This window comes from Lutra lutra, chromosome 5 (assembly GCF_902655055.1).
Source record: "Lutra lutra chromosome 5, mLutLut1.2, whole genome shotgun sequence".
In the NCBI taxonomy this organism is placed as follows: Eukaryota; Metazoa; Chordata; class Mammalia; order Carnivora; family Mustelidae; genus Lutra; species Lutra lutra.
Window position 1 is genome coordinate 34,746,290 of NC_062282.1, and position 14,268 is coordinate 34,760,557.

General features: G+C 49.2%; 1 protein-coding gene and 1 long non-coding RNA gene across 5 annotated transcripts in view; one reads left to right on the forward strand and one right to left on the reverse strand.

Moving 5' to 3' along the window:
• Positions 1 to 14,268, forward strand: part of NIM1K (NIM1 serine/threonine protein kinase) — a 58,287-nt gene that overhangs the window by 41,684 nt on the left and 2,335 nt on the right. For all 4 annotated transcript variants that reach the window (XM_047731147.1, XM_047731148.1, XM_047731149.1 and 1 more), the window contains one exon: positions 13,108 to 13,376. In XM_047731147.1, the coding sequence (XP_047587103.1) occupies positions 13,108 to 13,376 (269 nt within the window). The remainder of the gene's footprint in view (positions 1 to 13,107; positions 13,377 to 14,268) is intronic.
• On the reverse strand, positions 5,556 to 12,630 carry LOC125100745 (uncharacterized). The gene is made up of 3 exons (XR_007127643.1): positions 12,576 to 12,630; positions 5,780 to 6,140; positions 5,556 to 5,717 (listed from the first exon to the last, which is right to left on the reverse strand). It is a non-coding gene; the product is annotated as an uncharacterized LOC125100745 (long non-coding RNA).

Sequence of the window (14,268 nt, forward strand, 5' to 3'; positions counted from 1 at the left end):
CCAGGCAGGCCTTGGAGAAGTGGGGTGGGTGTGGCTTGGTTCCCGGGCAGTTCATCTTCCAAGTCCTTATTTATAACCTGAGTGAGTGTGTGTGTGTGTGTGTGTGTGTGTGTGTGTGTGAGTGACAGGATGACACAGGAGACCTCCCAGGTCACCACTGTCCATGAATAGGAGGGTTCAGGCTCCCCTCCTTCCCCAAGGCTGCTACTTCTATTATATCTGGAGGAAAGGCTTTGGATCTCAGGACCACCTCTGCTCCCGTCTACTCTGTACCCCTCATTGTTGCTTGGCTCCTTGCTCTCTACCAAAGACTCGTGATGGCTTGGCTCTGGACACTCTGGACCCCAGACCAGCAGCGCCCGCCACTCTGGCCTCAGGGAGGAACTATGCAGAAAGCCCAGCAGCCTTTTGCTGGCCGAGCCCAGTGTGGGCACTTCTCCGTGTCACCTGAAACTTAGCTGAAGCCTGGAGATGCTCATAAGGGAGTTGGGAGGCAGGAAAAGTACACTTGCAACTTGGTATAATTTACCAACTTCCTAAAGTCCACGGACTCCACACTGTCCCCGCGAGTTCTGTACCGACATTTTCCCACCTTGGCCCCAGCCTACTACCGTATCTCCAGAGCCCCTCTTTTCTTATATTAGAGTTGTCTTTGGTTTTCTTTTTCTCGGACCCCCAATCCCATCCCTATATTTGGCCCCTATGTAAAAACACCCGCACATACATACACATACATGTGCACATGTATTCCCACGTCACTGGGGCTCCAAGTCTCCTTCCATCTTGCTCGGAGACCAGGTGTCTGGGTCCGCACGTCCTCACGTCTCGGCTACTCTCCCGACTTGCCCTGGTAAATGCCAGTACTTCTGGGAGACTGTGCTTCCTCACGTACAGAATGCAGCCGGGGACCATCTGACTTGACCCGCAGAAGCAGATCTAGTGCTGTAACGAGAATCTGATTGGGACCCATGGTCTGGAGCAAGAATGAGAGACATGGCTAAGACATGGGGAGAGAGAGGCCAGAAATTGAGGCAGAAGACATGATCAGGAAGGGGAGAGGAGAAGGTGGGTGAAGGCAAACCGGGAGAGGAACATGTCCAGTGCAGCAGACAGGCCGTGAGGCAGAAGTCCGAGCCAAGGCCGTCGGGTGTGGCCAACTTGGAGCCATTTCCCGAGTGTGGGTTCAGGTGTTGTATTCCAGCGGCGAGGAGACATTGTGGGGGCAGTGGAGGGACTAGGCACCTCAGAACCAGGCAAATTTGTTTTAGATCCTGCTTCAGTCCCTTACTAGGCACTTCCTCTTTGGTCCCTAGTTGCCTCAGCCTTAAAATAGAGAGAATGATTCTTAGAATTGTTGGGAAAATCAGAAACAACATATATAAAGTACATGGCACATAGTAGCCATCATTGGTACAACTCAATATTTTTATTCAAATAAACTTATTTCAAAAAGAAATGTAATGTTATTTATATAATGAAAAACCAATGTCACTTGTTCTGAGTAGAGGTAATGGTAAAAATAGGTATAATGCAAACAAATGTAAAAGTTCTATTATTTATGTATTTTCCCGGTTTTGTTGAGACATAATTGACATATAACATTGGGCAGGCTAAGATATACATCATAGTGATTTTATATCTGTATATGTTGCAAAATGATTCTTGCAATGAAGTTGCTTCAAACATCTGTCACCTCACAGAGTTAGGATTTTTTTGTGTATGGTGAGAACTTTGACGATTGACTCTCACTCATCAGCAACTTTCAAGAAGTTTTCAGGCAAAATCGCCAAGTAATAGAAAGTAAACCACGCCAATAGCCAATCTGAGACTTTCTATTTGTGTTACTCAGGAGAATTAAAGACTAACTCTAACAGGAATGGTGTTTTTAGGCAGTGATTCAGGGCTGGCTAAGGCGGGTTTCCTGCACAAAAATCATTCCGCACCCCCACGAGTGTTACATGCTCCCCTCCGGGAAGCACTGACCTCCTCTGGTCCTCTCGTTTTGCGGAAGTAGCCCGGGTCCGTCTTGCAGCCTCCTTCCTGCCAGTCCGTCTCCCTGCTCAGTGCCTCAGTGACAGTTGCGTCTTTAAGTAGCAGAAGGGCACGCACTAAATACTGGGAAGTTACTAGCTTTGGAATCCGTGAGACTTGGGTGGAATTCCCATTCTTTTTTTTTTATATAAAGATTTTTATTTATTTATTTGACAGAGATCACAAGTAGGCAGAGAGGCAGGCAGAGAGAGGGGAAGGGAAGCAGGCTTCCTGCTGAGCAGAGAGCCCGATGCGGGACTCGATCCCAGGACGCTGAGATCATGACCTGAGCAGAAGGCAGAGGCTTTAACCCACTGAGCCACCCAGGCGCCCCTCCCATTCTTTTTTATCTTTTTTATTAAACAAGTTCTGTGCCTCAGTGTCTTCATGAGTAAAACTTAAACATGTGACATATTGAATATCTACCGTGTGCTTTAGACAGAGCACCCGGTAAGTATTCATTAAATGCTAATATTAGTCTGATTTCAGAAAAGTCTAGGTTCTTTGGGCCTGTGGAGTCACACATCCCTGGGTTCATGGAACAGAAGCGCACTCACATTAGCGCATGTGAAAAGGGGGAAATCGTGGACCGGGGAGTTCCGTGCGTCCACAGCGGAGAAGCAGAGCAAGTTGCAAGCTCTTACTCTTTCCACCCCTCCTTTCTCCGGGGCCTCACAGTTTTTCATTTCTACTTCCCTTGATGAAAGTGTTCCATCTTCAGACTTCGTTCCGCAGAGCGGCTTTCTCCGCGTAGCTATCAGAAGACTCCTGGCCAGGAATGGCTGTTGCTGATCCCACGTCTGCACGGTCTCCCGGGCGTTATTACCCGTCTCCGTACGCTAGCCTCGTCCTGTGCCAGCTCACATCTGACCGAGAATGCCGTTGCTCCCCAGCCAGCTGACGCCAGGCCGCCGCTGAGTGCAAGGGCACGCCCACGTCAAGTCAGCTGCAGCCTCTAGGGTGCGCGTCCTATGACCCCACGACCGTGTCAGCAGTCTGAGGTCCTGACCGGTGTCTCCGGGAGGGGAGAGTAGTAGAGAGCGCAGCAAATCGAAGGACACTTCGCCACGGAGACAATAACCGGCCAAGGCAAGAAATCAGCACGAGCCAGGAGCCAGAAAGTGTGAGCCTGGAGACAGGCTGCTCGGTGAGGAGGGCAGAAGAGATGAGCAGCAGAAATGGGATTTAGGTGATCATTGCCTGCTCGATCACCACAGGCTTTGCGGCGGCGGTGTTGCGAAACTGAGTTCTGGCTCCTTGAGTTCCAGAGAACATGACCTTTTCCTTCTGTGCAAGCTGGGGCGTCAGTGGCCTCACCCACATGTGCTCCGCACTGCCGAGCCGCCCCAGCGGAGCCCGTGGGTCAGAGGTTGGCTGTCACCCTCCGGCTATGGGACATACATGCAAAAGAGGGGAGGAAGGCCCAAAGCCCAGGCAGTGGGAAAATTGACTCAATGAGACAGTTTAAGCAACAGATAATGTAAGGACAGGTCACTGAGCAACTGAAAAATGATTCCTGGGCCTCCCCCTGTAGGCCCATCCCGTAAAGGCCTGGTCCTAGAGCTGCACCCACCTCTCTTCTGCGGTTCTGCCTTCGGTGAGGCCCCTAGTTAGGAAGCAGCTGGAAGGTGACAATGAAAGCAGCTGAGAAGGGAGTTGGGGTGGGGAGCCCATATGCCGACGGATGTGAGGGCTCAGGCAAGAGAAAGGGGGCTCAGGTACTGGGAGATGGAGTCTTGGACTGGGAGATGGCCTGAGAGAAGGAGGGGGGGGACATTTGGCCACCTTGAGCTGACTGGAATGGAAAGACAGATGCCCCATGTCTCCAAAACCTTCATTTCTGAAAGAGGAGAGATGGAAGTGGCTTAGTGAGCAGCTTAGAAAGCCACGCTGGGCATTTCAAACAGCTGTCCCACTGCCCGGCCGCATCAGACCATGTCACATGGACAGTGATTGTATGAATGTGGTCCCCATATAAAGCCAGCTGGCCCAGAATTGTCATCAGGTTTTCTAGGAAGTGTGGGCAACCTAGATGCGACAGTGGAGGGGTTCTCAGGAAAGCAGAAGGTTTGGGTACGGGAGCAGCTCCTAGGACGGTATTTTTTGTTGTTGTTGTTCTTGTTGTTTTAAAGATTTTATTTATTTATTTGACAGAGAGATTGAGAGAGAGAGAGAGAGATCACGAGTAGGCAGAGAGAGTGGGGGAAGCAGTCTCTCCACGGAGCAGAGAGCCCAATGCGGGGCTCGATCTCAGGACCTTGAGATCATGACCTTAGCCGAAAGCAGAGGCTTAACCCACTGAGCCACCCAGGTGCCCCCCAGGACGGTAGTTTTAAAGGGTCCCAGCTGTTCTGGATGGATCTCTAGGAAGAAGGCTCCAGGAGAGGCCCCTGTTGGCTGGAGTTTATTTTTATAGCTAACAGCTCAGATTTCCCTGGGCCTGGCAAGATGATAGGGCAGCTATGAGTCCCCTTTTAAGCTGATTAGAAATTTCTCAAAAGAGATGATGCACTCGGCTTCTGAATATTTTATTTTCCATCTGTTGTCACAAACAAAAGTAAATGAGGCCACGGGTGCCTGTCCCTTTCTCTGTTGCTGCCCTTCCTGACCTCCTCTTCCCTGGTCCTCCTGTTTGTCAGTCTGGTCTCACATTTCTAGAACCCTTCTTTTCTCTCAATTTACTTATTCATCTGTTCATTCATAATCCCCCAACCCTTCCTTTTTAAAAATATAATAAACTCTCCTGGGCCCATATTTTGTTCTGGGCCTTAGATGAGTAAGACAGAGTTCTAGCCTGTTGGGAACTCGAGGTAGGTCATGGAGACGGGCTGTAATTGTAGGAGCTGCCACAGGGTAAGGCCAAAGGGTGTGCTCCGTGCACCCGAGGGCAGCAGGAGAGGGTCCTGAGCAGGACGGGCTTGCAGTAGGCCTTGAGGTTTATGAAGGGCAAGGACCTATGAGCCAGGGAGGGGAACCATGGGAGGTTTTAAAGGAATAAAGCAAGCAAGACCCAGAGGGTGAGGCAGGCAGGGACGAGACCCTGGAGAGTCTTCTTGCACATTTGGGGTTTGTCATTTAGGTATTGGGAAGCCACTGAGGAACTGTAAGCAAGAAATTCATACAGGTGATTAATAGGATTAGTTTTCAGTGAGGAAAGCAAATTGAAGTGTGACAAAAGTCAAAGAAGTCAGAAAAAATACTAGTCTGATGGTTCAGATGAATGACGATGTCCATCTCAACTAAAGAAGTGACAGAGGAGCACCACGGTGACTCAGCTGGTGGAACGTCTGACTCTTGCTTTCAGTTCAGGTTATGATCTTGGGGTCGTGGGATCGAGCCCTGTGTTGGGCTCCATGGTCAGCGGGGAGTCTGCCCGAGAGTCTCTCTCCCTCTGCCCCTCCCCCTGATCTCTCTCACTCTCTCTCTAAAATAAATAAATCTTTAAAAAAAAAAAAAAGGATTTGTCTTCCTCACAAAAAATTTAAAAAACAAAGCAAAGAAGTGACAGAAAGGATGGAGGGAAAGGGAAGCATTTGAGAAATATTTCAGGATACTGGAACAGCCTGTGGTGAGTTGCATGGGTGAGAGCAGGAAAAGAGAAAAGGTACTGAAAATGACCCCCAGGTTTCCAGCTTTAATGACTCAGCAGTGGAGAGTGACTATAGGAGAAGAAACGGGATTTTAGACTAAAGATTTGGAGGCACTGACATGGAGTCCAACAGCCAGCTTGGAGCTCAAAAGAAAGTACGAATAGGAAATAAAGATTTGGGGCTTAAGAAATTCAGGGGATCGTGAAAATCTTGGGTCTTCTGGTTATAGGCTCCTTGGTGTCATTGAAGCATTTTGATCCTTAGAGTTTCTCCCCAGTAGTTATAAATAATAACTTTCAACAAGTATTTGGTGAATTAAATTAGTGTAGAACGTCTCATAAAACCCCAGCAGTGGCAGAGAAGAGATTTTCGAGGAAGCAGTGCATAGCAGTGTCCTCTGGTAGGTCCTCTCTGCGGTCCCTTCTTGGCAGACAGGACTGGAGATTAATGCAGTCTCCAGTCAAGCTTCACAGAGAAGGCCCACAGCCTTAAAAGAAGTAATATCTCCTCTTGAACAACCTTCATTAAAACAGCAAGTAAAGTTTGTTTTCTTATTTTAAAAATGGTTACTTAGTGGCTTTGGTGAACCCATCCTAAAAATAAGTCCAATAATAGAAATACTGGAACCCAAAAATGCTCCATGGTGTTATCTCTAGTGCAAAGGACTGGAAATCACCGATGTGATCCAACAATATAAAAATGGTCAGGTAAATGAAGGCATATACACTGGATGGAAGGTGATACAGCCATTAAAAATCAGGACTATGAAGAGTCCATGAGAACATGGAAGGTGCCTGGAACAAAGAAAATAGTAAATGGGCTCAGCACGCTTCCGCTGTGCGACTCTGCTAAGAAAATAGTAAATGAAAAAGTTCAGTGCCAAACTGCTTTTACTCTGTGATAATATTCCTCACCTGGTTCTTGTGGGGCTGGTGAGAGCATTCATTCGACAACTAGTTGTCGAGCTCCTCCTCTGTAACAGGCCCTCTTCTAGGGACTGGGGGTACAATGATGAACAAATCAGACAACAACCTCTGTCCTATGGAGCTTGTATTCCAATGGGGAGAGACAGACAAAGGTGCCAGGAAAGTACTCACTCTGTTCCATAGTGACAAGTGATAAGAGGGAAATCGAGGGGAAGGATAGGGAACAGTGAGGCCACATTTTAGGTAAGTTGGCCAGGACAGCCTTACTGAGGGGGCGATCACTGATCTGAAAGAAATATGGTCTCTGGCCACTGATGTGGGGGAGGGCGTCGTCAGCCGGAGGGGACAGCACGCCTGAGGAGGCAGGACGCCTGTGGTACTCTGGGAATGGCCAGGGGAATGAGGCCAGGCGGCAGCGGTGACCAGATCGTGTGGGGTCATTATGTCGTAGGAAGGACTCTGGCTTTTCCTCTGAGTGAAACCAGAGCCCTCTGAGGGAGCAGAGACCTCACAGGATCTGGCTTATGCTTTAATAGGATCACCCTGGCTGCTCGGTTGAAAATAGACTGCAAGGGGTCAAAGGTAGAAAGAGAGAGATCAGTGAGGAGCATAGTGCAGTCATCCAGGCAAGAGGGAACGGTGGCTCGGAGCAGGAAGGTAGCAGTGGGGTGCGGAGAAGCGGCTGGATTCCGGCTGTGTCTAGAAGGTGGAGACAACAGGATCTGCTGACGGATTCAAAGCGGAATGTTAAAGAGGACTCAGATACTCAAAGACTTGTGGTTTGGGCAAGTGTAAGAGTAGAGTGTCCACTTGCTGACACCGGGGAGACTGTGGGAGGGCCAGGTTTGGGGCAGAGGGAGATCGGGAGCACAGTATTGAACATGTTCTGTTGTGCATGCTTGTTACACATCTATTACACACACACGGCCGAGGGTGCCTCCTCCCTCCCCCATGTCTCCTAACACCTTACCACATCAGTGCGTGCAAGCCTGACCCCCCCACTTGCCAATCTCTCCATCTCCTAGCCTCTGGGCTCTCTCGCTGCTGGAGCCTGCTCTTCCCACATGCACGGGAGGCCAGAAATAAACAGGAATTTATATCCCCTGAGCAGCTGACAACCATCACTGGCAGTAGTTGATGTATAAATACCCCAGCTCTTCTCGTGGTATTTAGGCATGTAACTCTTAGTAGGATGACTGCTAACTTGCCTAGTAACACACCATTTACTGGCCATCTTTTCTTTCCTATCTCTGTTCCTCATTCTTCTACCCGTATTTCCCAGGTTACCTCCTTTGTCCACCTGAATCCCCGCCTCAGGCTCTGCTTCAGGCAGAACTCAAAGTAAGATGAGTAAGTGGAGAAATCATATAGGCAGACGTGTTTATACATCTGGAATCACTAAGGAAATGATTGGAGGGAAAGAGTCCAAGGATGACGCCTTCAGGCAGCCAACATTCAGAGGCTATGGAGATGAAAGGACACAGCAATGAGACTTGGAAGTAGGAGAAGCAGGAGATACCATGTGATTTCACTGATAGGTGGAATCTAAAAACAAAACACAGATTCTTAACTACAGAGAACTCGGGATGCCTGGGTAGCTCAGTCGGTTGAGCATCAGACTCTGGATTTGGTTCAGGGTAATGATCTCAGGGCTGTGAGGTTGAGTCCCGCGTTGGGCTCCACGGTCAGCAGGGAGTCTATTTGAGATTCTTTCCCTCTCCCTCTGCCCCCTCCCCCACTTGCACACATGCTCTCGCTCTCTCCAAAATAAATAAATCAGTCTTTACAAATTAATTAATTAATGAAATAATACAGAGAACGAACTGGTGGTTGCCAGAGGCAAGGGGGTAGGGGAATGGGCAAAAGAGGCAAAGAGGATTAAGAGGTACAGACTTCCAGTTATACAATAAGCCACGGAGAGGAAAAGCACAGCACGGGCATATAGTGAGTGATGTTGTAATAACGTCATATGGTGACTCCTTACGGAGGTGAGCGCTAAGTCATGTGTGGGACTCGAACCACTACGGATCCACCTAACGAATATAACATCATATTCATATTTATATTTGTAACATAAACCAATATAACAATATTCAACTACACGTCAGTAATAAAAAGACAAAAGAGAGCTAGGAGAAATGTCAGGAGTGTGTGTTGCCCTAGAAACCAAGTGATAAAAAAATGTTTCAAGGGGGAGGGATAAAGCCTAAAAACTGACCATCTGTTTTAGCAACTTGGGGGTCCCTGGTGACCCTGAGTGGTCTCCAGAGTAGGGTCTGCATTCCCCAGGGGATGCCCAACATGATTCACTGGATGACGGAAGACAATATTAGAATTGCCATTTATGTTTGTCATTCTATCTTTTAATATCTATGCTTACATGTATTTAAAATGTGTGTATTAGTAGTACATGCATACAATGTCTAAATATATATACTAGAGTAGTGCTCGAAGGTGTTTTATTGATAAAGCCAATCAGAAGCTATATAGACCAATACCCTAGGGTATCAGGGTCTTTCCTGGTTCGAGATCTCTCCTACACGTCCCTACCATTAGAACCTCCTCTTATCGCCTCTCCTCTACTTTCCTCTAGCTAACAGATTCCAGAGAAAGGCCTACGAGTCTTCACTGACCCCAGTCTAGGGTCACAGCCTGCTGCTTTATGCCCACATTACCTCTCACACCGGTCCCCTGTTACCCTGCTGTGCGGGCCACCTTCTACCTCCTCCCCAGATCCACTCTCCACCCTCATTCTGCTCTCTGTCCCAGGCTGTGTCAAGTCTCCTTAGTTCTCTGGGTGCCATTGGCTTTGGTCTCTTGCAGGGGACCAAAGGAAGCAGAGGGAGGTTTGATCTCTATTCTCCCAGCCTCTCACGGTAAGGTTGGCTCAGCTTGGCTGAGTGTCTGGAAGGAAGTTCTCAGCTCTTCTCATGGCAAACTTCTCTACACGGCACTCTGTGTTCTGATATCTATTTTCCCCCCTTGTCCCTTTGGTCCCACAGACAGATTTTGCTTGGTCCACTCTAGGTCTAAAAATGGGAATTTGTTGCTGATACTTAGCAATTGGAACATTTGCATAAAAATGGTGTCTGACTTCTCTTGAAAAAATTCAGATCTGACAACACTGAGTCTCCATTCTAAACAGGGATAACTGTCTGGAGTGGAGTTTGCACTGGGGCATGTACTCCTCAGCACTCCACAGTCCCCACTAATCCCTATTGCCTTCCAATAAGTGTGCCACCCTATCTCCACCCTGGCCCCCTCGAGATACTGGAGCGTGCAAGTCCTAGTTTAAGTAATGTGTTGCCCACTACATGGGACCTGTGTCAGACTCTCCACTAGATTTGGAGAAAGAGAGGGTTACTTTCTTTGCTCTCTTTCTCTCTCTCTCTCTCTCTCTCGCTCCCGTGCCTGCACCAAGAGGGTCGTCTCTGTGGGATTGCTATAATCACCACCTAAACCACCAGGCTGCTCTCAGGTCTTCTATCCACTTCCCACAGTGCAGCCAGAGTGTTCATTCTGACATGGAAATCAGATGATCATACTCTCCCTGAAACCCACAGACTGTCTGCCACTGTCCACCAGATAAGGTCTGCCTTTCTTGAAAAAGCCTCTAAGGTCCTGGGTTTTCTGCTGCTGCTGACCACACAAGGCTGGTTTGGGCCCACTCCCCTCATTCTCTGTGTCCAGGATAGTGGGCTCCCCTCACGTCCTTGAACACACACGTCCTCCCTCGCCCAGGCCCAGCCCACCTCTTGGCCACAGCTCAAGGGTCCTTTCCCGGAAAGGCGTACTCCTTCCTCACTTGGGCTGCACTTGTAATAGGGGCTTTTTTCAGTCTTTGTCCCTCACTGGACTAGGAACAGTGTCTTCTTCATTGCCTGGTACACGCGGGTGCTCCGCTGCGCTCGCTGACCGCCCGCCGGAGGAGTGGACGTGGAGACCTCACTCTTCCTGGGAGGGCAGTTTCTGCCATTTGATGACCATTCCCAGTACCCAGGCTTCTACAGTGGGTTCTAGGATTATCCCTTCATGGTATGAAGCATGGCAAGCGTCTGATTTAACACACAGTGGAGGGAGCGGGTGGGGAGGAGCACGAGGCCCCGGGGTGCCCAGGGCATGGAGTGTAAAGAAGCTCCACTTTCCGCCCCCCGCCCCCCGGCCCCCACAGTCCCTCTCCTGCCTTACTCTAGCCCAGACCCTGGGACACCAGCCTTGCCAACAGCCACTCAAACGTTGAACAGAAATAAGAATAGGATTGTGCTCCAGGGAGGCTTGTGATCCAGGAAGGCTTGTGACAGCAGCCTGACCGCTCCATGACCTGGTCATTGGGTGCCCACAGTGTGGGAGGCTGGCTGTGGCTGCCAGCCAAGCCGCAGAGGGGACGCGCACCCTCGCAGACGTTGGGGTCAGGATCAAGGGAGAGCAGGACGGGCTCTTCTGCAGGCCATCTGCCAGATTCAAGGATGGTGCTCTTTATTCCAGCTCGTACAACAGCAGCTCAGCTATCAGCTACCCAAACCTAAAGCTCCTGTTTCTGGAAAGCAGCTCGAGTGAATCTTACTCCTAAAAACTGAAGGGTAGAAAAGCCGCAAGCTGGGCAGTGGCATGCCCCTCCGGGCTCAGTGGTGGGAGTCCGTCCCTGGGACTCGCTGCCTGCAGAGGTTATACAAACCCCAAGGGTTTCTTCTCCATTATGGCTCATCGCCTTCTTCCCCAGTATTGCCTCCACCAGAGTGGGTGGGGTCACATCAGATGCCAGTGGACCCTGCCCCTTTCCATTCCAGAAGCCCTAGTGAATCTACCTTCAGCACCAGCAGGGCTCCGATTTCAAGCCAGCCGCAACGGTTTTCATGCCCACAACCACTGTGCCAAAGTTCTTCAAAACACTTGTTTTGCAAGTGGGTCAAAGGGAGCCCTGCAATCCTGTTTTCTCTTTTACTTTCCTGGAACCTTCTTTCCTTACCTAATAGAAAGTCCAGTCCAATTCGAACCAAAAAATGAATTGTTTTACTTTGGAGTACATTCATCATTTTCAAACATTGACCACTTCTATTACACAATTTATGTTAATCGTATAAATTAATTGTAGGAAAATTAGAGAATATAGATACATAAAAAAATTTTTTTTAAAAAACCACCCATGATCCCATTATTAATAACTGTTCTAAACATTTTGGTGCATTACTTGCCAGATCCTTTTGTATTTTGTATAAGTGTATATGTATGCAAATGTGTATTTGTATTTTTTCCTCACTTGTTCTCTATTGAACATCTCTTCATTTTAATAAGGATCCACATCATGTGGCTAGCTGCTCGGTCTACTGTTACAGAGACATATGAACCAGACATCATTTTAACCCTCTCTCTGGCTGGATGCTGTTCCTGACATCACAGAAGTCTCCTTCCACGTCTAGTCTTGTACACATGTCAGACGATTATGATTTCTTTAAGATTAATTGCCAAAGGTCGGGGCACCTGGGTGGCTCAGAGGGTTAAGCCTCTGACTTCAGCTCAGGTCATGATCTCAGGGTCCTGGGATCGAGCCCCACGTTGGGTTCTCTGCTCAGCGGGGAGCCTGCTTCCCCATCTCTATCTGCCTGCCTCTCTGCCTACTTGTGATCTCTCTGTCAAATAAATAAAATCTTTAAAAAAAAAAAGATTAATTGCCAAAGGTGAAATGGCTAGGTCAAAATGTGCAGCCATTCTGAGGACTGTCAATACGTAATAGCAAATTACAGTTTGGAACGATCAGACTGGCGACCCATCCCACATCCTGGCTCGTGCCCACCTGGGACTCTGCACATAGTGAGCGCCGGTGTGGACTGCACAGTGATGTTATGTGCCTGGCATGAACAAAGTCAGATAAAATGTAGCCACGAGAGAAGGAGTAGGAGGGAGACACAGAGGAGGAATCAACATGTAGAGGCCAGTGTGCTGAGATCATCATACAGAGAACACACGAACATCAGAATGTCCTGGAAGAGGCTGGTTCAGAGGCTGGCCCACAAGGCTCATCAGGCCTTACCTGCGTAAAGAACAGGGAAGCAGTGGCGAGCCAGATAGAGGAAATGTTCCAGATGGGGGACAGGTCCCAGACTGGGATGTGCTGTCCCTTTTCAGAAACAACAAGCGGTTGTGTAATGGTTGGACTACAGCTCTGTGTGGGGCAGGGGTAACTGTGGACAGGGGTGATGCCTGGCGAGGCAGAGGACATAGGTTGGGTCTGATCAGGAGGGCCTGTCTGGGCTAAGCAAAAATCTTTCACTTTATCCAGGAAATTAGATAAATAGCATCAAACTGAAACTTCCTTGGAAGGCAGAAGTTGGCCTCAAAATCTGTGTGTGGAAGACTCACCCTGACCCAAGGGACGAGGACTGATGTCAAATTGAGAACGGCTGTCATCACCACTGAAGAGCTCTGTGAGCTTGGGAACAGCCGTTCACCCTCCGTGTCTAGTGAAACAAAGGGGCCAATCTAGCTCCCTCCCCGTTCAAAAAATCTCTATGCGCCTATGAACCCTGGCACATCCTTTGACTTTTTTTTTTTTTTTCTCCTAGAAAAGGTGGCCATTAAGATCCTGGACAAGACCAAGCTAGACCAGAAAACCCAAAGGCTACTATCCCGTGAAATTTCCAGCATGGAAAAACTGCACCATCCCAACATCATCCGTCTGTACGAAGTGGTGGAGACCCTGTCCAAGCTCCACTTGGTCATGGAGTATGCAGGGGGTGGGGAACTCTTTGGAAAAATTAGCACCGAAGGGAAGCTCTCAGAGCCGGAAAGCAAGCTCATCTTCTCCCAGATTGTGTCTGCCGTGAAGCACATGGTGAGTGGGGGTGAGGAGTCTTGCTCCCACACTCCTCGCAGTGGAGCATGGGCTTTGGTTCACCACCAGCCGGGCGTCCGGGAGGCTTTAGTCCCAGGAGGGCTGGCAGGCGTCCCATCTGTAAGAGTCTGGATGTCTGGATGAGATCACACTCGCCTCTGAAGCAACACCCAGGGATCTCCAGTTACACGGCAGCCTCCTGGCTTTTGGGGCAGTTGGCAGGAGTCGCTTCCAGTAACGAGATGACCCTCATCAGGCCCTGGCCACCGCCATTTCTCACCTGTCCTCCACTACCAGAGAGCCAGCTCCTCTCTGCTGCTTGGCCCTGTCTTCATGTCTGTGGGTGTGTAGGACGCTCTGTCCCCTCTAACCATGTCACATTCCAAATCCCATCCACCCTTCATGTCTCTGCTCAGCTTTCCCTCTCTCTGGAATATTCTTCAATCTCACATCAGCTCATGCAGATCCTTCCTGCCTTTGGTGAGTTCCTCCAGCTCTGGCTGCCTCCATGCTCTTCCGATTAACATTTGGTGATACTATTCTTACCTTAGTTCCCTGATTATTTCTTTAGGTAAATCTGGACTCCTAAACCACACCCCCCAGCTCCTCCAAGAGCTGGTTCTCACTTTCCCTCTCCACCATTGGCCGTATTGTGCGCACACAGAGGAGCTTGAGGCACGGGCCTGACCACCACCTCCATGGCTCCGTTAGTCCACAAGTCTGAGCTGTCCTCTTTACCCAGATGGTAGAAAAGAAACACTTGTCTGGGGACTGTGTGAGCTGAGAACCTGTTTCGAGTTCATTCCTCTGACTGGGCTCTGTGGGGTGAGGCTGGGACCAGAGACTTCCTGACCAAAATTAGTGATTAATTTCCTGAGGGAAATTAGTGACC